The 26,944-nt window shown below is 43.7% G+C and overlaps 1 protein-coding gene across 3 annotated transcripts; it reads left to right on the forward strand.

The window, feature by feature from the left end:
- Positions 1-1,437: 1,437 nt before the first annotated feature.
- On the forward strand, positions 1,438-25,975 carry Cv-2 (crosveinless 2-secreting protein). 3 transcript variants are annotated; one of them, XM_076776596.1, is made up of 11 exons: positions 1,438-1,955; positions 10,924-11,048; positions 14,171-14,256; positions 17,751-17,853; positions 19,211-19,387; positions 19,573-19,755; positions 20,181-20,440; positions 20,955-21,114; positions 21,205-21,392; positions 22,361-22,758; positions 22,886-25,975. In XM_076776596.1, the coding sequence occupies exons 2-11, from the start codon at positions 10,949-10,951 to the stop codon at positions 23,139-23,141; spliced, it is 1,911 nt and encodes a 636-aa protein (XP_076632711.1). In that variant the 5' UTR covers positions 1,438-1,955; positions 10,924-10,948; the 3' UTR covers positions 23,142-25,975. The 3 variants fall into 3 exon arrangements, with proteins under 3 accessions (XP_076632711.1, XP_076632712.1, XP_076632713.1); XM_076776597.1 differs by lacking the exon at positions 1,438-1,955 and adding an exon at positions 10,100-10,787; XM_076776598.1 differs by lacking the exons at positions 1,438-1,955; positions 10,924-11,048 and adding an exon at positions 13,439-13,453 and having other exon boundaries at positions 14,171-14,270.
- The last annotated feature ends 969 nt before the right edge of the window (positions 25,976-26,944 follow it).

The raw sequence follows: 26,944 nt of genomic DNA on the forward strand, positions 1-26,944 counted from the left end.
ATGTTCGATTTCGTTTCAATAAAAACCGTGTGAGTTAAGTGACCCTCGTTCTATAATATTCAATTTTATTTTCACTTCTAAAATTATATATATTATTATAACAAAATAATAGTGTTCTTGCAACCAGACAACAATTTTACAAAAAAATATTTGCTATTTATCGAGACTTTTAAGAACAAAAAATCTGTCAATCTTATGGTTCATGTAATTGACCCAAGATATAATGTTTATAAACCTTATTCGTAATTGGCACTTTACCCTAATCATCGGCTAGTATGACAGCTGTGTTCTCTATAACACGCGATGCGATAAATCGATCGTTTCCAAAAGGAGGAATTGTCGTGTCCTAATCAGAAAGCCACAGAAACGTTATGGAACGTTCCGTTCCCGCGCTTCCGCAGCTTCTCTCCACTCGCGTCCACTGGAAAAGTTTTTCTCCCGTCGCACGCAACGACCGCCTCGGGAGCTCTCCTCTTTCTCCCACTATACAGTTTGCCCTCTCCCTTCCTCCTGGCCGTTACTCGCCGATTTTCATTTCCCGCAATTCTCATTTTCGAAACGCCATACGCTCCAACACAGCGTCGCAATGTCGGCAAGAAATCATTGACAATTTTTCATCGGAGCATCTACAATGAAAGTACGTAAAACATCATCTAACTAAAACGTTTCCTGAAATCATCGTGCGTCGATTAACCCTGGACCAAACTTTCCCCAATCGAGTTCACGTACGATCGATAAGTAAACGTGGTCGAGAAGGATCAATAACGATAATCGAATTAGTCCCGTCGCGAACGCAACGTATAGGAGAGCAAACGATCGTTTCTTCCTCTACAGTCCGATCTCTCCCTTCCTCCTAGATTTTTTCTCGCCACAATTCTCATTCTCTTCGTTCCGTTCGTAGTTTGCTTCGACTGTAAAATCGAATCCCTGACGATTACTTGGCGAGTATCTATCGCGAAGTTACGTAAATCATTCCGCAACTAAAATGCTTCTCGTAAGCATCCATCGTCGATTATTCAGGGTACAAGCTTTCCCCGATCGAGTTTATGTACAATCGATAAGTAAATATGGTCGAGAAGGTTGGAAAACGATAATCGAATTAGTCCGGTCGCAAAAGCAACGTACGGGAGCGCGACCGAGTCGTTTCTCCCTCTCTTCTTCGAAAACCTCGCAGTTTCTCCATGCGGCCGTTCTCTTCTCCGGTTCCGAGTGGACCTGGTCTCTATCGGCGACCACCTCCTCCTCCTCCTCTTGCTTCGTCTCCTGGTCGTCCACCAGGCTTCTCCAGCTTCTCTGGCTGCTCCACCGCCGCCACCTCCGCCGTCTCGACGACCATCTCCGTCGTAGCCACCACTCTCTCGACTCCAGCCGCCTCCTCGCCCCGCGGTGCCCCCGGCCCCCCTCTATCGGCACGGGGAACCTCGTTAGGCTCCGGCACGGTGGTGGAAGTCGCAACGGAACTTCAGTGCAGCTGCGGCGAGCAGCTGACGCGGAATCGTTTGCTAGTTGCTGCTCGAGGCTCGCGTGTCGCGAACGCAGCGGGCCGATTTTCAACGCGAGCAACGTTACCGCGCGCGCGGTTCAACGCGACGACGTTTACGCGAGCGTGCGCGTGCGCGAGTGCACGTTGCCTGCCGAGAAACACGAGAGAAGCTGCCGCAACACCGAGGGAGGCTGCGCAACAACACAACAGGCGGACGCGTACGGTGCACGCGTCTCGAGACGGACATTTTTCCCACTCGTCAAATGAACGGAGCCCCGATCGACCGCGGCCAAGAGAAAGCAGCCTCGTCGACGCGTCGACGCCGAGTGTCGCGAGACCGTGGCGATTTTTCGAGCGAACGGTCGTCGGCCACGAGTCGCTCCGACGGTGGTTGAGCTCGCGCGGACCCGATACCGCCATCGCTGTCAACATCTTCCGATCCTCCCTCGAGGACGGCCAACACTCGACACAGGTGAGTGCCAAGGATTCTACTTCATTTCAACGACGGTTGGGGAAGAGAGCCGTAAGACTCGTATTTTTATAGAAACAAAATGTTACGGGAATTCTATTTCGCCCCTAGGGATAGCATATCATCGAATATCGCGTGCTCGTAGCGGCGCGACCAAGCTTTTTTCCCCCTGCGAGTGGAATTCTCCGTGAGATCGAGAGACGGTACGCTCACGATCGAGGATCGAAGACGGCGCGTAACCGTCTGACAGCTGAGTACGCGGTGCTAGATGTCGCGAGCAACGCGAAACAGAGCCCCGTCTGGGTTAGGTCTGGGTTAGGTGTAGGTTACGTTAGGTGGCTCGCGGTTCCCCTTCGTTCCTCGCACCGCTACGATCGCCCACGACGGCTCGTAAACTAGGCGTCTGTGTACGTACCGACGCGTACGCGTACGCCCCGTACCAGCTCGCATACCGACACACACGCGAGCCCTTCTCGTTTCCACGCACCTGTTCCGTTGTTGTCGTTCCGCCGTGGCGTGCTTGCACGCGACAGCTCGTGCCACTTACTTCCAGTTACTCGTCGGGAGCCGAGCTGCCCTCTCTGCGTCGCGTCGTCGATCACCTTCGGCGGCTTCGAGGACGTTGCAACCGTTGTTATTGTTTCCATCGAACGGTCCGCGGTGAGAACGGGAACAGAGGAGATCGAACAAATTCGATCGAACGAATTCGTCGTGATCGACGAACTCTACGGATGGGCTAGACTTCTTTTTCCCGAACGATCGAACGCGAGATAGAACGATCGTTTCTCAGGACGCTACGAGGCAAAGTCGCCCGCGAATGCTCCGGTAAACTCGCGCTCGAGCACGCGAGGTCGCAGCCTTCCCTCTCTTTCCCTTTCTCCTTTTACGCGTCTCTTTGTCTTTCGACTTCCTCGGTTTCCCGTATCCCTTTCCCAATCACGCTCCCTCTGTTTGTCTCTGCTTTCATACTTCGACTCTTGTTTACTCCTTTAGTCGTTTCCATTCGGCCGTGCATGTATTTCTCGATACAATGCGAAGCCTTCGGAATGTTTGAAAACGCAAGAGACAATGTCGGTCTTAGGAGTAAGTTAATATTCTTGATGTTTCGAAAGTTTCAAATACGTGGATATCGGTTGGTGCCAGATTTGGTGAGTATGGGGGATGCGGAGGAACCTCGTATTCCCATCGATACAATTTTTGTAGGGTCGAGTATTATCATGGAGTAGTAATATGTCGCCATGTCTATTAGTCAGTATATTTTTTGTATTTCTCTACAGTATCTTTTCGCAATGTTTCGCCTGCTTTAAGATAAGGTATTGTATACATCCGTGCGTAGACCATCCAATTTTCATCGTATCTTTTATTATGGATAAATTTATGTATATACATATATTGGTGACCCATTTAGATCGACCTCATCGATTTAAGGAACCTTGCTCCAAAACACGTCATAAAATAACTTTTTCTCTCTTTCTATCACTATTCCTCTCACTGGCTCGTGTCATACAAAACCGTGTTTACGTGAAGATGATTGCGCATACGGTCGAGCCGATGCCGGAATCTCGGACTGTGCCACGTTTCGTGAGCGTCGAGGATCGCCGTGAAAAAAAGCGAGGTAAATAAAACGATCACTCTCTTGTCAAGGGGCACGCTCTTCCACTCGACCCTCGTGCCGCCACGAGGCACAAGCGCCATTCTTCAGCGCCTATTTCATAAGTAAGAGGAATCTACAAAGAAATATAAAAGACGAAGGGTTTGTGAATATGTAGATAATTATTATTATTACTATTGTTAATTGCAAATTGTCTTCTTCTCTATCAAATGTGATATACAAAGAACAGCACGGCTTTATTATGGATCGGTAACTTAAAACTTTACTTTGTTTTGCAGCTACGTATCTGACTCTTACATTGATACTATCTATACCCATTTTATGGCGCCATTTGATACACTTGATTATACAGTACTTATGTTTAAACTGTTTAACATAGGATTACGGAAATATCTTAGATTGGATAGGCTGGTAACTTTGTGGTCGTTTGCATGTTGATCGAGTCAAAGATACCTCGGAATAATTAATGCATCCTCTGGTGCACTGCAAGGTTCTCATTTAGGCTCGTTACTATTCATAATCTTCATCGATATCATTTCCAAGATGTTCGTCAGCCGCACGTTCTTATTACTTGTCGACGATCAAAAAATATCTAGAATGAAAATTGGAAATTTTCCAACTAACTTTTGTTCAACAAATTATGACTCTTGAACTAACAGTTAGAAGTTTTGTTTATTTAGAACAAAGTAATATGTCCGTGAAGAGGTTTAAGCACGTAATGCGAGACTCGCTCGCAGTCGCTCTATCTCGCTCGCTCTCTCGGTATCCATTTTTTTTGTCAGATGGTACGCGCGAGACAAGGCCTCGGCTCGAGATAAAAATCGCTACCTACCCCGTTTTCAAGCGAACTATACCAGTGTCGAATCTAAAAGAGCTCGAAGGGAGAAGGTTAAACAATGGCGACAAAATTAAAGAATCCCAAACCTAGAAATTGTAAATAGTAACAAAAACACTAAAATCTTGATAATTGCACAGCATTCACAGGTGTACGATCAACCATACCAACGAGACCAATATCTTTTATATTTTCTAGCATAATGGCTAAATAAATATGTATTTATTTTGTGAAAGAGGACCCTCGTCCAGAATTGAAATGGTAAAGCCTTATTTTGCGTTTTCGAGATCTTCAGGTGGCCGAGTCCTTAGTCTTATTTTATTTCTTCTATTCTCTTCTTCGTCTCGGATGCTACGAGCCTAATGGACGAGACGAGTTCCGTTTATCTCCGATTCAGCAGTCGAGGATAAAACCTCGGACGGTTCGGTGTTCGTAGAAGAATGCAGCCGGCAATGTGACGAGGAGCAGGAGGTCAGTCGGTGTGCTGAGACTTTTTGGTTCCGCTGACCGACCGGCGGAGACTTCACGGCGCCGTCGCACGGTGTATTTTAGCAATCCAGCTTTACTAAACTAACCCTTATGTCAATAACCGGGCACCCTCTTCCATATTTCGTTTCACGAATTTTTACGTTCACATAATAATTACGGTTCTATTTTTCCTCGAATATCGCAACAACCAAACACAAAAGTGGTAAATTCCTCGATGCGGGTGGAGCAATAACAACAGAACAGGACATTTATTTTTCGTTATTTGTTTATACATTATTTATTCTTCGTCGAATAAATTGCAAATTAATTAATAATTATTTTTTTGTTCCTATCCCTTGCCAATGCACGATTCTGTGAATTACGTCATACAAACATTATACAGGACCTTTTAGTTAAAGGTTGACGCATTTCTAGAAATAAAAATTTTATTAACACGTTTGCCACCATGCGTCACGTAGATACTTAAGTGTGACGCACCGATTCTCGTGAGAAACCAACGTCACATATACGTAACAACGACGATTTTCTATTTTATGTCCACATAAACTAACGAAGTATAAACTATAAAGTTAAAATACTCACTTAACCTATTTAATATGTATTGTTTTTTGCAATAAATTTAAATTTGAACACTTTTATATACAAATATAAAAAGAAAAATTGTATCGACTAAATTCGATCTACACCCAACGAGAGTTATGGCCTATCATGGTTGTTAGGAATGTTTGGAACGTCCTGTACTTCTCGAAAAGGTCTTTCATCGTATATCGACGATTCTTGTTCGTTCTTTCGTACCAAATCCGAAAAATCAATTTTCGTGAATAGTTCGTTACAATCCGACTGGGATTGCGGAAAATTTCGCTCGACTTTCTAGGCTCGGTGCTCGTAGGTTTGGCCGCATTTTTTCCCGCCGTGTCGCGCGAGATTCTATGCAAATCCTGCTCCACGAATCGCCCCCGGATGGCTACTCGATCCGGAGAATCCTTGACGCGAGCGCGTGAAAGCGAACAGGACACGAATGCGAATGCTGAAAATCAGAGTTGGCCAACAATTAATTGCATTATTTACTTATCCATTTATTAACTCGACTCGACCTGAGCGAAAATTGCTATACCGAGGAAACGTGGGGAACCCTGAAGCATTAACTATAGTTTGCGTGGGTTCAAATGGACGTGGAGCGAGGGTCAAAGGATAAAACCGAGTTCGAAGAGAAGTCAACGCTGTTATTAAAGATCATTAGCGCTATTGCACATACTAGTTTCACGTTCGTTGTTACCGTATGCAGTTTTGTGAAACGCTAAGTTTTTTCCGAAGAGATTTTTCAAAAGGATAAAGAAGGTAAATGAGAGAGTGTCTTCATCGATGATTAATGAGTTGATCGTGTCTAATGATCACATTCGCTTTGATTACTCGTGTCATCCATTAATCACGATTACCGATTACTCAATAATCATAATCATTAACAGGGTCGGTCTGAGGTTGGTGCAAGCGATGCAAATGCACTTAGCGTCGCGTTTATCCGTTATACTGGGCGTCCGAAGTGTTTCAGATGATATTAAGAGGCTGTAACTCTTTTGGGGGCGGTTTTATAAAGTGATGTGTCCAAGATCGAATTTAGTCGAGGATATGATTTTATTCAGCTAACAAATTTTTGTTTTTTTTAATTTGAAGAGAACGAAAAAGTACATTATTAAGCTACAAATATGTTAATTGATGGTATACGATGTATACATATGTATATCGGCTTATCTTATTAAATGTTTAATATATACATACGTATACGCGTATTATCCAGTCCGCAAAATCAAACGTTTATAAGCGTTTCTTAACGTGCATTTGAGTAATAAACACCGATAACCTTATAACTTCATTTACTAGTTCCATTCATGGAAACACGGCGATCGGATTGATTCCACGATTCTTAGAAATGTTCAAAAAGCAGTAAAAAATCACCTAAAAATGCTACAATTGCAAAGTTACAATTTTATTTATACAGATCACTCGTGTTTCTGTAAACAAATGGTTGAAATCTCTTCTATTTAAATGCTTATAAATCGAACACGATAAAAGGTAGTTGCTTGTTGGAAATATTGCAGAAAAGGAGAAGAAAAAGCGTTTGAGTTAATAATTATTTGTAGTACTGTATATTTTGCCCTAACGTTGCATGAAAATCTCGGCGACCAGCCGGATACGCGGCGCGGAAACGCGAGCGAGAGAACTAGATCAGTGTTTCTCAACCTTTTCTGATCCGTGGTCCCTTTCTAAGTTTTATTCATCTCTCTGGCCCTCATCTCTCATAACTACTGTTCGTTATTAAGAACAATCGTATATCAACTGTTCATTTATGATACGTAATACGAACAATTACGAATTTCTAATGATAGATAGAGAAATCGACTAATACCAAATTAAGTTGAATGAGAAGCTTTCGAGAAGCGCGAATTTCTTTCTCCAGTTTAAATATTTTCACAAACTAAATAGTTTATACTTTCTGTCGGACCATAAGGAGCAACGAAACAAAATTTCATCTGGATTGGGCAAAAATAGTAGGAGTTACAGGGAAATCACAAACACACAGATGTTGAATATTATATTAATAATTTTGGGATTATTTTTTGTGGTCCACCCAGTAGTCGTGGCTTTCCACTTTTTCGCATCTTTCACGCATGGTTCCCAATAAATCAGTGACCCATTGGGGGGAGGGGTCATACGGCCCCCGTTGAGAATCTCTGGGCTAGACAATGGCCGAGGGAAAATTCCGTGCATCGCGGCCACGAGTGCACGCGGATCGATAGCTCGATTGCAACACCGAACGCGGCTCTATCGATCCATGCCACCGTCCAGTCGTTTGCTTATCCTTCGACGACCCGCGAAAATCGCCGACTCCGTCGAGAATCTCTCCGGTCTCGATCGTTCCAATTCGATTTATCGCCAGGCAGACGCGCCGCGTTAAAAACTCTCTCCTAAATAAGCACGAGACTCTTGGATGTTACGTAACCTCGACGCTACGCAATATCGCGAATAGCGATGGGCATTCGAGATTCTTACCCGTGAATTTTTGAATGAGTCTAAGACTATGCAACGGTGATTAAACAAATTTTTTTTTTGGAAAACTGCCGTCTGAAAGGACAAATTACTGCACCCTGAATTCCTATATATTTTGTTCTACAAAAAATGAATGAAAATTAATGTTTTTAGCGACATCTAGAGAAAGTAGGTAACACTAAAAATCGTCCACCTGTATGATTCGGGGACTTCCTGAATCGGAAAGTATAAGTTGTTTTCCTCGCGAGTAATCATTCATTTTCTCATGAATAATTCGTATTCTCTAACTAGATATTGTATAATGGCTGATTCAATTCAAAATATCTTCGTTGCTGAGGTAAATAACGCTGTGTTGGCTTATGAACTTGATATAGGTTATCATAGCAAAGTATTGATCGTGCTGACAATTATCGAATATTAATCGTATATTACGATATTGTTTCTTCAACACTCGTTATTTTGTACAATACAGAAAATATATGAAAATTTCCATCTTCTTTTCCTATCTTTTTTTAAACATCTTGAACTAAGTATAATTAATAAAAAGAAATCATATGTTGTTAAAAACAAAACGAAGAAAAGATAAATTATTTTACATTATGATTAAATCAATGAAATTATTTGTTTTTAAATTGCAAGTAGGGAATAGTTGATCAAGGTTCGAAAAAAGATTAAGAATCTACATAAGACTTGCAGTATAAGTGATTTACATATTTACATCCTACAAAAATGAACTCTTATCTAGTGCCTGTTAAATATTATCTTTGATTAGCATAATGCGGCGTAGCGCAAAGGAGATCTCCCCAATTGATTGGGAATATGTTAAGCACACGGCACCGTTTAAATCTATGATGGCGAACTAATGGCACGATAAGATTTTTTATTTACTTATTCACTTTGAATACCAATTTTTTTTCTCAACTTATAATAAGGAAAAAAACGTTAAATTGGTCATAAACTAATAAAAAAAAAAAAAGGAAATTACCCAGAAGAGACTAATTATACAAACGTAAAAGATGAAGGTGGCCTCTATTAATATTGTATACATTAGCACGCATTGTTGCTGGAGAATGCATATTCTTTATTTATAACAGCTCATCGGAATGCTTCTGAGAAACGAGCAGGCGAAGGATATTACAAGAGTTAGCCAATCAATTAATTGAAAAACAAATCGATGACAGAAACTTGAGTAGCGTGAATTGTAAAATCAGGTTAAAAATGTTGCAGAAGTTGCGATAATAGAACGAATTGTAAATATATAAATTAATATATTTTGAGAAGATTAAGAAGAAAAATGTGTAACGTTCGAAACTTTCTTGCTATTTAATAGCCGCTATTTCTGTATTTTATACCTAACCTAACCTAACCTTTCTTGTTACCTTTCCTAACATTAAACATGGTAAATTCCAAGATGGATAGCCCCACGGGTAGTTTCAAACAAAACCTGTTGCAGTACTCACAGTATTAAAGTATCAGACACCTGTTGCCGGGCATGCTGTGTATAAACAAATAGGTGAATACTATATAAACATTGATAGTTGAGTTTACATCGACAAGCAAAGTTGGAAACATTGTACGAACGTTTCCAAATGCGTTCGCTTACCTCAGAAACATAACATTGCATTGCGAACAATAAAATGGGTATATGAAAGTTAACTTGATCCGTTATGCGTCGAGGTCAGTTAATGTTTGTTTACGCTTGTAACATCTTGCAAGATCATAAATCAATCGCACTCGGTTCTGCACCGCTCTCTAACTTACAAAGGGAGAAGGGGGAATACGAGTGTAGAAATTGCTTTTGGAACTATACTAGGTATAAGTTGCAGCACACATCTAGCGTTACACAACTATAATAGATCTTCGTAGAAGGGACCTTCGTTGTTCCCATTATTTAAAGTCTCGTATGCGGCTGACAGATCATAATTTTTATCATTGATAAAAAGCTTGAATACTTAATAAACTGTCTTTTGATTTCAAGATTGATTGATTAAACAGAAAAAACCGTTCCGTATTTTCTTATTCTTTCGAGAATGGCTCGAACCCGAGTCGAAACGTCGAAATAGAATAGAAATTTGCTCGATTTGTTTGCGACAAGCCTGAATAAAGAGTCTATTTGCGTAGGGAAAAACGGCGTGGAGTAAGCCAGTCTCTCGGTTGGATTTGCGCCAGCCCCGAAGCGTTCGATCGCGTCTCGGGGAAGCGATCTCGCGAAGGACTCGAAACCGCGAGCGTCGCGACGAACCTGCGGAAGGACGCGCGCAACAGAAACCGATTCATCGACGAACGGGACGCGTAGGTCGCTCGTTAGTCGGTCGAACGTTGCGGCGTCAGCCGACACGCCTCGTAACTGCGTTGTTCTTGGAACGACCGCAAGAGCCGGCTGTTATGGATTTTCGAAGAAAGATTCCGCGGCAGAGCGCCGTGGCTCGTGAAAATATACGGAGATCTAGCGCAAATATACTCACGGACGGAAGGTTACGACAATAATCGGTCGCGAACGGTCGATCGTGCTGCGTTCGCAGCGCACAACAAGCGAGAACCGCACGGTTCCCGATCTCTGCGCGCTCCTTTCTTCGCGTTCGGTTTGTTGTTGCGACTCGGGGGTTATTGCGCATCGCTGAACGCCCGCTGGACCAGTAACGCAGCTAGGGGAGGAGTGGTGGAGGGGATGGTCCGCCCGGAGCAGCACCTTTTCGAGGGCGGCAACGTTTGCTCCACCGCGACGAAAAGAGTTTTACGCGGCCCATCGGTGGCTTCGAAGATCCATCCCTCGCACCCATGCGACCCTTCGAGTGCCATTTTCCCGTCGGCCATCTTTGCAGGTGCGCGTAAGAACGAGCCACTCCGACGCAAGGTTTGGTCTTTGACATAAAGTTGCAGGAGTTTGCAAACGAATCGGAAACGAAATTTTGACTGAAACTTTGGTATTGCTAGTAACGATCCAGCAGAACGTGGCGGCTGACGGACACTGTTGTCTTCTTTTTTTCCAGTAAACCGTCGGTGGCGAAGGGGAAGATGGAGTCGACGCGAGTCCCTTCGACGCCGTTGGCTCTAGCTCTGGCCCTGGCGTTCCTTTCGTCGGTCGGTCATTGTGACGCCTCGGAGAGCATAATAGGTGAGTTTGGAGCGTCCATAAGAGCGTCGTGCGCTACGACTTTCGAAAACGAGCGCGCGCGCGCGCGCGCAGCCGAGCGAGCGATTACCCCTCGAGGCGCTCGTAGTCGTCGAGTTCGCGAATTCAGGAACGATCCGGTCGCGATCGAAAGTCAATCGCGCTCGCGTTCTCGCGAGAACCGCGAGCGAGGCGCGTCACGCTCTATTTACGAGTTTTAAACGCTCTATTCTTAGTCTATCTCCATTATCTGCCGGTCTATTTGCGCCTAGTCAGGTCGGATCTCGACTCGATGACTCGAGAGAGCAAGTCCGTCGATGTATCGCGCGGTGCGCAGGGGATATACGTTTCCCTTTGTTTTCGCGCCACTGTTCTCTCTTTTTTCTCTCTTTCTCTTTCTCCCTCCTCCTCGTTTGGGGTGAAAATCTCTGTCGCGACGCGTGATTTTCGACGCCCAACGTTTGAAAATATTCCGTTGAGACGGTTGTCGCTAACTACCCCGCTTTCAAGCGAACATGGTGGGTCCGATTTTGTCACTTGAAAGCGGACATTGCCGTACTGGGCATTCCAAGTATTCCTGACGACGTTAAAAGGCTATGATTGGTTTTAGGGTTGGCTTTACAACAACAAAAACAGTGATTCAACTGGTAAATAAATAAAAATTAATTATTTATTACTAGCGATTGCTGCGGCATTTCGATAAGTAGAATTCAATTGGACCAAAGGTCTTGAATGCATGCAGTGGTGACCGTCGACGAAACAACGAAAGAGGAATCGAACAACGCAATCGGGAAAAAGCGTTCTCTCGAGTTTCTCGCGACATTTCGCTAACGTTCTTCACTTTCGCGTGTTTTGCGAAACGATATTCGAGGCCAGGAGAGGGAAAGACAGAGAGAAAGAAACGAGGGAGAGAAAGATGGGGGAAGAGAGTATGAGAGAGAGAAAGAGAGAGAGTGTGAACGTGAAGAAACCGGCCGCGAACGCCAACGCCAACACCGCGTCCTTTCTCGCACGCATTCCTGCGCACTTGAAAGAAGAAAAAAAAAAGACACGTCAAGCATGTCCGATGGGATTCGTGAAAAGTTCACGCGAAACTTTTCGAATTCTTCGAGGTTCCCGCGTAACTTTCGATCCGCCACCGTGGAACGCCACGTTTTCGTGAAAAGGATAGGAGCATCGTCGTTTTCGAATCGTTCTAAAATCTTTGGTAAGAAAATCGTGCGAGCATCGCAAGCACCAATAACGATGGTACATTCGGTGGCAGTGACTCGTGCCGCCCGAAGGGCATGTACAGAGTTGCAACTAACCGGGACAAAATGGCCGGCGGTGGTGTAGGAGATTAGGAGAGTGGGGGAACACTGCGCGTCACACTGCCACGTGACTTCATGACGCAATTAACCGCATCAGACGACTCGACTTAAGTATTTAAACAATGTAATTTGTTTATTCAAATATGTGTATCGAATAGCGATACTTGTTCGTAATAAAATTTATATTAATACAGATATTTGAATAAATTTTATTACAAACAGGTGGCATCGTTCGAATATTTCTGTCAAGTCTTCTGACGCAGTTAATAATGTCACGGAGTCACGTGGCAAGTCATTCACTTTCCTACTCTTCTATGTCACCACCGGCCATTTTGTCCCGGCATCAGCCCCCTCGCACGGTACAGATTCGTGTCACTCGATGTGCCAAGAGAACGGTGCACAGTGGGCCTGAATTAATTCCTAACGTGCCAAAAATCTTTGATGTCATTACAACCTACACCTTGGACAATAATCAATAAGTCATTTTTAACATTTTTCATTACATTTCTCTCCACGCAAGACACAGTGAGTCAGACCTGGATAGCTAGATAACCATACTGTTCTTTTCATTATACGTAACTACAATATTTTGAATTAAAAAAAAATCGCTCGCCGAATATTTTTCAAGGTGTAGCTACCGCTGAAATCGGTCGACCATTTTTGGCGCGCTACGATTTGAATTCTTGACCGCCACGTGACGAGAAGGGAAGCGGGTGGTGGGGAGGGGCGGTTGATGGTGAGAGAAAGGGAGACGATGAACGGCATGGAAAACCGTCGTGCGTCAGGCTGGAAAGCGTGTAGGAATCGAAAAATTTGCGGGTAACCGAGCGTACCCGGGTAGCTCGGAGTTGGTGGTCCGCGATGGTAGCTAAAAGTGCGCACGTTTTAAAGAAAGTTGCTTAAAGTGTGCAGGAATACGTGCGCGAGGGAACCGAGAGGGACGTTGACGGTGGCTTCGCCGACCTAGCAGCGGAGATCATTATCGATGGATTGCGTCTGGGAATAGGGCTGGCCGAACCATCGATCTCCCCCGTAGATTATTGCCGTTCGGTACGCGCGCACGACTCGCGCAGGTCCCGAAAACGGGGAACCTCTCACGTAAGTAACACCAGCGCACGCATCCGCATCAGTCTCCGTGTCCGCGTCCGCTTCCGATTGACGCAACGCGCAGTGGCCCAGAATTAGGGATGGGATTGTTCGAAATAATTCAATGCTTTCGCCGAGTCAGAAAACATTCGTCATTCGAATATCACCGTTCAAAAATCTCATTTTCTAACGACACTGTACCAATATTACACTTTTCGAATATTACTATTTGAATATTCGAGTACTCAGATACTTCTATTCGAATACAGTGGTACCTCTATAACTCGAAATATTTAAGCCCATTTCCCTTTGTAAATTTCTAGACGATTGTCAAAATACACTCTGAGCGAGCGTCCAGCAGCGTAGCCTCTGCAACTCGTTTCTGTAGATAGTTTTATTTATCGAATCTAATAAATATTTTACACCGTACAGATCAACAAGCAATATAATTGTACGGCCATTCTGCAATTCCTGATTAGAACTCGAATCGAAGGTCGTAAACGTCGACGTGTATTTTAAACATTTTATAGCTAGATTTGTTTTTAATTGGCCACTGTGCGTCGTTCCTGATCGCGGTACCGGCGTAGGGCGGGACGATGTCGCGCGAATTTATCGCGACTTGAAATCGATATCTCGCAACCGCGAGACGCACCGACCCGTCAATCCGTTCGCGCGACATTGCTCGGATTCTGTTCGCGCTGTGATTAGCGTTGTGGGTTTTGATTGCAGGTAGTCGCGAAACTTGCGACGTCGAGGGAGAAGACTTTACCGTCGACAAGATCCCGAACACCAAGTGCTTCAACTGCATATGCAAGGTAAATTCGCCAAGGTATTTATTTATTTATTTAACGACTAAATTTCAGTCTTAATTCGACTTTAAATTTGAAATTCTCGTAAATAATGTAACGTAAAGAACGCAAGATCGTACAATCGAAAGTTAAATCAATAAAATAATTACCATATCCTTCGTCACAACTAATTTTCTTCCGATATAATATATTGGATGTTCTAACGCAACTAGAGTAGAGTAGAAAGATATAATACTAATTTTGTAGGTTACAGTTCCGTTTTGTTAAAATGTTTCGTAGACCGAAGAAACCCAGGTGGTCATGAACTGATCGATATAGAGACAGATTAGATCGCTATCTTCTGTCAGTTTCTTGAGTAACCAAATGCATGAATTATCGGAGGAAGTTCCACTAGACGTTGTACGTCGCATGTGATTTATGCATAACTGTGCACCGTCCAATTTCAGCCGAGTACCCAGACGGTTCTTGAACGAACGACTTTCTAACAGATGGATCGGTTCTGCAGGTCCTATTGCCTGACCTCTTCATTCCCCAGATCTATATCCGCTGGATGTTTATTTCTGGGTCCACTGAAAAACATTTCTTCGTTCAGCCCCGATTCCTAATACAAAACAATCGAAAATTATTATCAATGAATTCTTATTCATTACTAAATAAATAGACGATGATCTTGTCTCGTTTCTCAATGACTCCTACTAAGAATAATATATTAAAATATACGAGAATATATTTAGTACTTTCCGTTGCTTTTCCTTGTGTGCTATTCAAGTATACAAAATAAACCACTTCACTAGGCATTGTAAACCTGGGTGCACCATCAAAAATGTTTCCAACTGTGTCCTGTTGTGCTTAACGTCGCCATTGTTTGCGCGAAATGTGCGATCGTTGAAGCGTTAAGATACACCCTGTATAATATATTTATCTAACAACGTCCAACGATCGCGCAAGAGGCTCGCGACGCTAAACGACCGAGAGACATACTCGTCGATATATGTATTCTCGTTCGAAGAGTCGCTCGAAAGGTCGTCTCGCTTCGCGATTCGGCCGCGCTATCTAGACCTGTGGGGCGCAAAAATCTTCCGAGTATCGTCCAAAGCGATGATGCTCCCGCGAGCGCGATGTTAGCAGGACAGTCGGCTAGCCCCGACAATTATCTGGCCGTTTGGTTCGTCGACTCGCGGAGAGATTCTCGTTTTCTCTGGTCTGGCGTGCCACGGCTACTCGAGAAGTGAATCCTGCCAGCTGCGAGCGACACAATTATTCGCCGGTTCGAGGGGAGATCAAAAATGATCGATTACGCTGACGTCGCACGGAACGGTCGTAAATCCTCCGATCGTTCGATCCGCAGTTGTTGTTCGAATAACTTGGAATAAATCTTCGGCCAGATAACGATACGGATAGAAACATTTTTATTCGTTTTACTTATCCGGGTAATCGTTATTCGCTATCCGTGGCGTTAGCCTAGACGACTAATAGAAGTTTTATCTGGAGAAAAATGCGTCTTCGTGACTCACGAATAAAATACTCGTCGTATAGGTATTCGGGGAACATTTTCATTGAGCAACTTGAATCCGCCATTTGTAACGCCGATAGTTCTCTCTTACTGGTCGTACGGTTATATGGGTTACATAATGTATATATATTTTACGTCGGTAGTAATTTTGCTTGTTAATATTTTTTTAAAAGCGAGAACGTTTACGAGGTCGTCCTCATTGACGAGTTTCACCGAGCGATGTAAACATAACCTGACTAATAGATGTACCGATACCACTTAAATAGCTTGATACTTCTTTGCATAATGATTCCGTTTACGAAAAACGTGCGTCATCTTTGTGCGACCACTACCGCTCGATCTCCTGTCCGCGCTATTATTTGTGCATCGGATAGTTTACGAGTAATTTGCATTTGTGGATGTATCGGACACCCTGTATAAACCGCCATTGGTTAGTCGGATTGGTTATTCGTTATCTAGATAAAACATGTGACCGACTCTGGTTCGATCCGACCGATCGACCTCGAGGACGTCTCGAGGCTCGTTTTCTTCGTGCCATTCCTTTCGATTTCGCTGGCGGGCATCGCGCGAACGGAAGCCCCCTTTCGCGTTCGCGCACAGACGGACCGTAATCTTTGTTATTTTCGAGAGCCGCGACCTTCTTCGCGTTCGCTACACGACTACCAGTGACCCGTGTTAAATTGCTTTACGCAATTCGGCCGCGAGATAAATCCCAAGGGTTTAATTATAGGACGCGATAACCGAGTGAGAGAAATAATTGCACCGGGAGTGGACGATAGCCGTGTCACGTATACAATGCGAGATCGGGACGTCCACCGTCGGGAAACGAATTTCCAAATGGCAGCAAAAAACCGCGTCATTCTAACCTATTCGCGTATGTATCTTTTAAGTAAAATGTCCCAAGTCAGAAAAAAATTTAATTTTTACTAGAATATATTTCCAACTTTCTTAAAAAGTACTTCGGTAGAAGGATTCCGATCGAATCTTTGCGTTATCGTATTTGTATTAAATCGTACGCACCGTGTATACAGGAAACGGAAGAAACATTATTACGGTATTTCTTCATCAATTAATCATCACTGACATTAACGAGTAATCACGTATGACATTTGTAATCTGCGATCATAAATCAGTAATTTGTAATTATTCAATGAAAGATGATTTTAGCTTTCTCTGCTAGTTTCTTTTTAGCTTCCTTATTATTCACGTATCGATTCAATCATAATCAGAAGTGTAACCATTTCGTGATTAACGAATAATTTGTTAATGATGTCTAATGGATATACATACGGTTTGATTAGCCGGGTTGTTCATTAATCATAATTATTGATTACTAAATACTTGTAATCATTAATCACTGGCTTGATTATTTGCAAAAAAATATTATCGGAAATCAATTTTTTTTATGAAAATAAATAATTTGAAATGCGGAGTTGAAATTTTGTTAAAATAATGTCTTTTTTTTCATTATTTGTAGGAATTTTATTCAGGATCGCATAGAAGTCATGCTATCTAGATGATTGACTTGATCTTGACCTCAACTATTACGTCACGATGATACAAATATGTAGTTCTACTTAAAAAAATATTGATGACCTTGAAGTCATGAAAAATATAACCTAGAGAAAAATTGTTTGCTTATCATAATATTTATCTCTTCCGAACTAATAATGCTAAACTGTTATTCGATTTCTTATTAGTTTTATATTCGTATCTTGTAGTATATTTGTAGATATTAATGATAACATAATTTCTCATGCAAATAAATTGCACAAATGTTTATTAATTTTATTGTTCCAAACAGGATGGTCACCGATATGTCGGAAGGACCAGTAAACGAACCTCAAAAAACAAGTTACATGTATTCGATTCTTTGTTCGAAAAGATGACCTTAAAGTTTGCTAATACTTTGGTCACCTTAAATATTAACCGGTCGCTTCATGAACCTGCAGCTCGCGCCTACAGCGTCGTCTTTTATCTGTCGCAGAATGGTTTCGTCGAGTGCAGGAAGCAACAGGAGTGCCCCAGCATCGAAGGTTGCTACACGTTGCTGGAGCCGCGCGAAGACGAATGCTGTCACAGATGCAAAGGTATGAAAATAAGAACGCAAACCCCTCTCAATATCCGAATTGTTGTAACAAAACTTAGAGACAAAGCGCCGACAACGTTGTTTCAGAACAATTTCTGGTATTAGGATAGCAGTTCGATACACGTACGAAAAAAATTACGCAAGTAGAAACGATCCTTGTCGCCTGTAACTAGAATGGCGAATACAGATTCGAACGTCCACAGTGTCGTTGAAATGTTCATAACAATATTTCGCTATCTTGTCCCAACTACTATGCGTCCATGTCCTTGTGACGTGGCTAAACTTCTTAATGCAAGAAAAATATTGCAGTTTATCAGTGCAGACGAGATTCATTCGGCGGACTCTCGTGTCACAACCGCCCTGACCCACGTGTGGGTCAGCGGACAGTGAACGTGTTTATCGTACGAAAAATTGTTACGTCTATGGCCCCTATAATTGGTTCGGGCAAAAGACCGACCCGGTTGTTCGCTATGGCGAGGGTCACGAGCACTCTGCCGAGAAAGAGGAAGAGAGGGAGGAAAAGAGAGGAATGCCCGGCTCCGGAGCATTGTTCCCGGGGCACAAAGGCGCTACTGTTCGCCGATATTGCCGATAAACCCAAGGAACTTCGGCATCGGCGCATGCGACTGTTTACAAACCCGGCAGCCGTCGACCGACAGATGCTCCGCTTAACCGCGGCCTCTTTATCTCTTTCTCTATTAATTACGTTAACCGTGACGCAAGCCCGTCCCTGTTCGCGCGACCAGCGACAAAATTCCTCGCTTGGGCGACTTTAATCTCGCCTTTGAACGACGACTCTTCCGAATCCGCGCGCGATTACGTCGCCCCCGGTAGTTTTCCGTTCAATGCGGACCGAATAATCGACACGAATCTGTCAACGCTGCTGTTGCGAATCATCCGACGAGAATCCGTCGTGGAATCAAGTACAGTGTCTCCGGATAATAGGAACCACCCCCATACATTTGGTCACCATTTTCTTTTAAATGGGGAACAACTTGGCAAAAGAGCTCATCGTAAACTTCGCTATTGTTATCACCATTGCACGCCACGTTGTTATAATTCAAACAAAAAATGAAATATTAAAGTTATGACGCAAATGTCACTGAGCGTGTTGACTGCTGGAGCGTAACTACTCTAATGTGAAAGCGAGCACTCATGCATGCGGCAATCAGCAGGTTTCAATTTGTTCGTTCTTGTCACGTCCCACGTGACGTACGACCCGCATGGTAAAATTGCACTGTCGCGTCAGAGGTGACGCACCACCGACGAGGGTTTATATTTAATTGTCGTTCGTGTATAGTTTAAAAATAAATATCTATCTCTATTTACACAAACAAATTTGTACTTACCGTTCGAAGGGTGCGTGCGAAACGGGGTGTACCACGAGTCTGAGACTGAGTGGACGGAAGGAGCGGACCCGTGCAGGATCCTCACTTGCAAAGCGGGAGTGATCACCGAGTCCCGACTGCACTGTTACACGCCATGTTCGAAGCCCATTCCGGCTGCTCCCGGTCAATGTTGTCCAGTCTGTGCGGGTAAGTACGATGCTCTGGAGAGATTGTCCTTGAAAGAAATTTAAATTGCGTTAAAGAAATCAACGAACTAAAATGTATCCCAACTTGCACACCGTCAAGGTAGAAATAAATAAATAGATGTTTCGATATTCCGTCGAAACGAATCGATTAGAACTCGATGCCATTTTTTTGTTTGCGATCTACAGGATGCTACGTGAACGGACAAATGGTGACAGCGGACAGATCGGTAACGACGACCGAAGACCCCTGCGTGACTTGCAGGTGCAACGGGGGTCGGCTGATCTGCGCCAAACAGGCTTGCCCCGTGCTGCACTGTCCTTCTACGAGGATCGTTCACGATCCCGGCGAGTGTTGTCCCCGCTGCAGAGGTATCTCGAACGTTTTTCTACTTTCGAACGTGTTTGTTACCTCGCGACCGTTGCCTTTAACCGCAGCAAGGTCGTACGGGCCGACAACATCACGCGTCAAAACAATAATATTACGGTGCGCTCGTAACCTTACAGTACGCAACTCTGACACAGTTTTAAACCGATGTTCTTATATTACAAATAACGAAACATTTTTATACGGTCAAGTTGTTTTCGTTAATTCTATAACGTAGCAACCAGCCACTAATTATTGTTGCGAAATTTTAAGAAATATTTAACGCGCGATGTTTCATCCAGAATAATTATAGTGCTCGGTAGTCAAAACGATAGTTAAAATTATCCAGTCTGTAGAACTCGTACGACGACCAGTAGATTTACATTAATTTTCGTTTTCTTTTCTTTTTCTTTCGCGATTGCGCCTACAGGCAGCGGAAGATACTTGTCACCGCCAAAGGGCGCGTGCATGCTGGGAACGATGATCTACAATTCTGGCAAACAGTTTTACGCCGACCAGTGCACGCGCTGCAGCTGTTCAAATTCGGCCGTGTCGTGCGTCAGAGAAACGTGTCCAGTCCACGACTGCCCCAGCGAGCACCAGACCGTTCTTCCGGGTCGTTGTTGTCCCCAGTGTCCTGAGGTCGAGGAAATTCGACCGTCGTGCACGTACGCCGGGAAAACTTACGGGGCGAGTATTTATAATAATAATATATTAGTTCCCGCGCTTAAAGAGCGAAATCGGAACTACTAAATCGCTCGGAAGCGAGGTAGGTAGCTATTTTCGTCTTGCGCGACACGCGAATGGGATAAACCGAGAATGACAGAGACGAATCATACGCTCGTTGTCCTAAACTTGAAACCTCATCCGTGTCAACCGCTAATCCAATATACAATTTTATATATTTCTCATTATATCTTTATGAGAATAGAATTACTAAGTTTCTCCCGATGAGAATGACTATTTTGAATTATACGTCAGTAAAATTTTTTCTGAATTCATTAGAATAACATATAATTCAAAATCGTCCGATTCAGGTCGTGTTTGGATTCGTTGTAATCGTAAAGACCACGCTAATACATTGGTAATACTGTCGTAAAGTTTTTATGAAGATTATTAAAATTATTATTCGACATTAAAATCGTTAGAAACCCCGATTTCGACCGGTTTTCTTGGTTTAAAGGTTCTGTTTTGTCCTAGGCAGGATGGCGAAACTTGGAAGCTTGATTCCTGCAAGGCATGCGCTTGCACACAGGGCAAGGTGCGGTGCGCGATGCCGATGTGTCCGCCATTGAATCTACCCTGTCCACCGAACTCGAGGCTGGAACACCCGGAGGGCCAGTGCTGTCCACGTTGCGTCGAAAGTAATGTCGTTCGATCGTAATGTAACCGTTTGCGTTCGCGCAGCCATCAGCCGCCGACAAATTTCCGACACGATCTTTCGCGTTGTGCAGGCGACGGCGTGTGCACGGTCTTCGGGGATCCGCACTATCGCACATTCGACGGAAAGTTTTACAGCTTCAAGGGTGCGTGCAAGTATCAGTTGGCCAGTGATTGCTCGGGCCACACGTTCAGCATTCGGGTGACCAACGACGCCAAGTCGACGAGATTCTCCGCGTGGACCAAGACAATTGCTATAAAGGTGGGTGCAACGAAAGAATCGAAAGTTCTAGGAGACAGAATTAGGATTAAACTTGAGTTATCGTGTCTAAAAAGCATACGTATACCTAATTTGTTGTCGTTTTATGAAATTTCATGCAAATGTAAAGCATCGCTAACCTTTCCGTGACAATTCGTTTGAGTCGCTATAAAATAACAGTGCCTTGTCAATATGTAACGTTTAAAATCGATTATCGATTCAGGAGCTAAATTATTGTTTGCTGAATAGGTATCGTATTAGTCCTGATATAAGTAAGAAATATTTTGCGATATCAAAAGTTATATTTATTGTTTGATATCATCTAAGCGAAGTATTTAGACAGTGAATCATATGTTTCGAATGTATAATTGGGACCATGGTCAACGTGTCTGCTAGGACGAGTCACCGGATGTTTGATATTCAAATGCTACCAACGCAGAATTAATTAAAAAATTTAATTCTCCGAGAACCTTGGGCACCCCGCGTTACTCATTTCGAGTGAATAAATAGAAGTATAATCAGGTTGATAACCTATTTTAAACTCCGACTGTCATTCACAGAGTATAATCATTTCCTAGCGACTAATGCGATTCGTCGTAAATAGGTTAGTCTGGGTCACACGAACCCCATTATAAAAATGTATTGTTTCTAATGTGTGAAACTTAGTGACGAATGTAGCTGGACATTGTACGATAAGGCGTTGAAGTCGCGCCATCTTGATTCTGTATACTACACCATAGTAGCGCCAACTAGCGGTTAAACGCCAGGTGTCGTCCTAGTGCCCAGTTGATAAAATTTAGTGTGGTATCACGGTGAGCTATGATCATAACACAATAGCTGTATGTGGCCCGTGCCCATAACTCAGGCTAATAATAGTATGCCACTGTTTTCCATTTTGCATGATGGAAAAAGGCGGCTCATCTGGTCACACTGGACCGGGTGTACGAGCTCTGTATGTTTGGTGGCCGTAGGTAGGCGACTTGAAGGTGAATCTTGGTCAGAGGATGCGAGTGAAGGTGAATGGAAAGAAGGTGGAGGTGCCGTACAAGGTGGCGAATCGATTGGAGGTGAATCGGACGGTGGATAGTATCGTCGTAAGCACGCAAATCGGAATCAAGGTTCTATGGGACGGGATAAGCTTCCTCGAAGTATCGGCGCCGACAACGTACAGGGGCAGACTTTGCGGTCTGTGTGGGAACTTCAATTCCCTACCGAAGGATGACTTTACTAACAGGCGGGGCAGGCTGCTGCAGGATCCTCAACCGTTCGGTCAATCCTGGGCGGTAGGAGCCAAAAGGAGTTGCGTTAGGCCAAAGCCTGCGACCAACGTGGGCAGAGAAAGACGTTGCAGAGGACGAAAGGATCATCGGTGAGCAACGTGCACATCATCGTATCGATGTGAACGAAAAGTCCCTTATCATTTTACAATCTAAGACTTTCTGTTTCGTATTGACTTGATTGTTATATTTCTTTCCTTATTCGATCCCGATGCGCAGGTTATGCAACCGGCTGAGGTCGCAGATCTTCGACGCGTGCCACAAGAAAGTCAACCCGACCATGTATTACAAGGCTTGCCTGCAGGACATGTGCGAGTGCCCCAGCGAGAACTGCTACTGCGAATCGTTCACCGCGTACGCGCACGAGTGCAAAAGGCTGGGCATTCAGCTGCCGCACTGGCGAAAATCGTCCAGGTGTCGAACCGGTTGGGACCAGTCCTTGGGATCGGCGGCGCTAGGCCCCCGTTTCCCCTGATCAGTTCGAGTTTCGAAGCAGCCGACGAGGATCGCGACCGATTCTCGTTCGTTCGTCCAATCGCGTCGACGCGCCCGTTCACGGACAAACTCGCCTCGACGTCGAAGCGTTCCTCGGTGCCGCGGAACCGTATCTCTGCCTCCTTTCCTCGAGAGAGAATTAACCGTCTCGATCGATTCGAGTCTTGAATCCAGGACTCTAGTGTTTGGTAACCAGTTAAGAGTTTCACTCTCGGATCTTGGTATCGAGAACAAGGTCTATGTCGGTCGAGCGTTTTCGGGTTGCAGATAGGGGCCAGGGACAAGATGGAAAAATGATCGTGATTCTTCTATTCAAGAGAAACGCTCGATTGACATGGTCGTATGAGCTCTTTCACGTGGACATGGAAGAGCTACTGCGTATCTATCGGAAAGATCCTTTATTCCTAGAGAATTTACATAGGCGTTGGACCTAGCAAGTGAAAGGATAGACTTGGGAGAATCCGCGAATTGCCTTGTCGAGGGTGTTGTGTCTTTATCTCTTAGGGTCATGTCTAACGATTGTTAAACTCAAGTGAAAGATCTCTATGGTTTGTTTTCCAACGATTCATCCAGTGCTAGGATGAAGGCAGCAAATCGCCCAAGAAAAGGATCGTCTGACGTGACCTTAAGAGTCTTTTCACATTAGCAAACGAAAGAGTCTTCAGCTGGACGTTGCCCTCCCCCGTGTGTATGCATGGAAGAACCCTCACGACAAAAAAGAATACACTCGATAGCGACTCTTGAGAGCTAAACTCTTGAGTAGATACAAGGCATAAGGACCGACGAGTGAAAGAAGCGACTTGGGAGTCCCGCCACTTGCCTTGTCGGAGGGGGAGGGGGCGGGGGACTCCACCACCTAGGGCCATGTCAAGCGATCACTTTAAAGACTGTTAGTGGGCCTCGTACGGACGAGGCTCCTGAACTCTGAATCTCAAACAAGAGTTGGACAACGGTGAGAAAACGAATCATCGTGAGTCTCCATTTGAGACCCATAGTTTAGGACTCTTACTGTTCTCTTACTGCGACAACGTCTGACGAATGTAGTGACGGAACTGAGAGTGTGAAGGCTCTCGTTCCTGGAAACACCAAACCAAGTCGATTCTTTCACCTGCCGGGAGTCTAGCCAAATCGTAGAACTAACAAGCAACCTTCTTCGCCTATCTATTTTTCCCCTTCCCATCACACATTCACATATTCTTCTCCTCTCTCTACCTATCTATCTTTCTCTCTCTGTTGCGTCCCTCTTTCGCTCCCGGAGAACGAACCGTACGCGAGGGATTGCTCGACGAAAATCTACTAGTCACCGTTTCTACCGTGAACGCGCACGCCGACCGAGAGTTTCCGCGCGTTCGCGAATCGCGAACTCTGTTATTCGGGCGAACGGAAATATCGTCGCGAACGTCGCATTTCTCCGCGCGATCCTCTTCGACGCTCGAATGGTTCCGGAGCACCGTGCAGTATTTCGGCCGATGAGCAGGCTCGCGGCATAGCATCTACGTCCCAGAGTATACGCGTTCGCTTCGAACGCGCATCGATCGACCTTTCCTCCTAGGTTTAAGCGAACCCACTCTTCAGCACGTTCTTCTACGCGTGTAAATAGAGATAATATACGTACAGGATGTTCCATCTAAAACAGGCCGCCTAGTTGCAAGCTGGTCCTATTATATGAAATAATTTGTTGAACTTTGTTTCCATTGCAATTCGCTAATGCAAACTACAATTTGTAGAAGATATACAGAAATCAATTTCGTACAGTGATTATGATGCAAGACACTTTTATATTTAATGCTCTTTTAATGCAAATAAGTACTTACATTTAAAATAAGTTTCATATTTGATTTTCAATATTTATATATTAGGTCATTTTAAAGTCATAGTACTGCTCATGTTTGCATATTTATACAGAGAATACACAAATATACTCATAAAGAAAATGAATAACTTTGAAAACATTAAGAAAAAAAGCATTGCAGAAAACAATGTGCTTTTGAAAGCTACAGAAAATAATTGGTTAGCCTATTTTAGTTGGAATCACCTGTTCATAAGCAGAGTATCCCTTATTTCGTGGTACATTCGAAAGAGGGGGTGTTAATTCGGCTTTTCGCAGAGGAATTTATTGAAAACGAGGCTTAACTTGTATTCACATGTAATTGTTTTTCAAACTAGAAGAAAGTATACGTTTCTAAGACCAGACCTAACCTCGATTTTTCTGACCGTACCACGAGTCACAAGGTGTCCTCTGTATGTATCGTGAAATCGTGAACGACGCTTTTGCTTTAACTTTGACGAGACGTCGCCTAATGTATATACATATATAGACAGACGGGACTCGCCAAAGCGCGCGCCTAACCAAGCAACGCGACGTCTTTTTATTCACGATTATTTTCCTTGTTCTTTCGTTTTTAAGACGCGCGCGCATCAAATCCGCGTTTTTTGTTTTACCTGTTTCTCGTGGTTCTTTTCTATTCTTACCCTTGATCTACGTTTCCTCTGTTCTTGCTATTTTATCTTATCTATTAAAACTGTACATAGCTCGGCTCGAGTATAGACACGTGCGCGCGCGTACACGTACGCACCTATGTATTTTACGCGTATGCACGTATGTGTATGTATATCGATATAACCATCAACGTTTCGCGAGGGAATCGCAAATATACCGGATAGTCCAAAGCCTTAGCCAATTTTTATCGACTATAATATAGAGGTACTCTGGTACAGACCGAATACGAGCGAAATAAATGACTTATATTCGTAAGAAACTTTGTGTATTCATCGAAGCTTTCGCGGGAGAAAGAAAATGCACTTACCAATGGAGTCGATGACTTCTTCCTATCCCTTTCAACCAACTGCTTAATGGCGCTTTCAGTGTACGAACTTTTTCTCCCCAGGCAGAAAGGAAACCATGCGTCATCTAGGAGGTGAAACACGAAATAATTTACGATCGTTTGATACGACATTCAATGAAAAACGTGATTCTAAACACGCCTTTATCTTTCGACACGGAAATTCGCGCGACAAATGCCTGTTCAGACTTGAGCATTAATCGACTAATTTGGCTACAACGTATTAATGCATTACAAGATACGATTGAACGATCAATCGTCTTGGTCAGTGTCAGATATTAATAACTTGCATCTATTGACGATGAAATTAATCGTAAATTCCTCTAGACTGCAGATCAGGAGTCAGAAATTTTGATTCGTGACTATCATTTTAATGAGATTTAGCCTATTTCCGATTGGAAAGTACAGAAAACAGTTTGAAATTTTTAGGCTATTCGTAACGGTCAGATCGTTGTCGGTTAACTTTGTAATAGAAACGCGACGACGAAAATGTGTTACATTTTGATGTTTACTTACCCTAACTCTTGACACAATCACCATAACTGCAGTCTCCAAAGACAGTATCGGTTCGAAATTCGTCCAAATCACAATTATATGTACAAAATATTTGTCGCGCGCTCCGGTGCTCGAACTTTCGTCGACGCTTTCAACATGGCGACGCTTCGTTGACCGACTACAACCACCAGAGGGCCACAAGTCACGATCGACCGCTATTTCCCGAAAGATATCGATCAGCACTAAAGTTTAGTATACGAAACATAATCGATGTCTTTTTTGACAGAGTGTTTAGTGCGGGAACAGACTTTAACGTATTTCTTTTCTTTTCTCGTGTTACCAGTTATTAAATTCAGGATTGCTACAGGATTGACAAATACTACAGCCAACTAGCGGCTACACCATCGAATTACGAAGATTCCAGAAAACATGTGGGTATGTAGTA

Source organism: Colletes latitarsis, chromosome 11 (genome assembly GCF_051014445.1).
Source record: "Colletes latitarsis isolate SP2378_abdomen chromosome 11, iyColLati1, whole genome shotgun sequence".
In the NCBI taxonomy this organism is placed as follows: domain Eukaryota; kingdom Metazoa; phylum Arthropoda; class Insecta; order Hymenoptera; family Colletidae; genus Colletes; species Colletes latitarsis.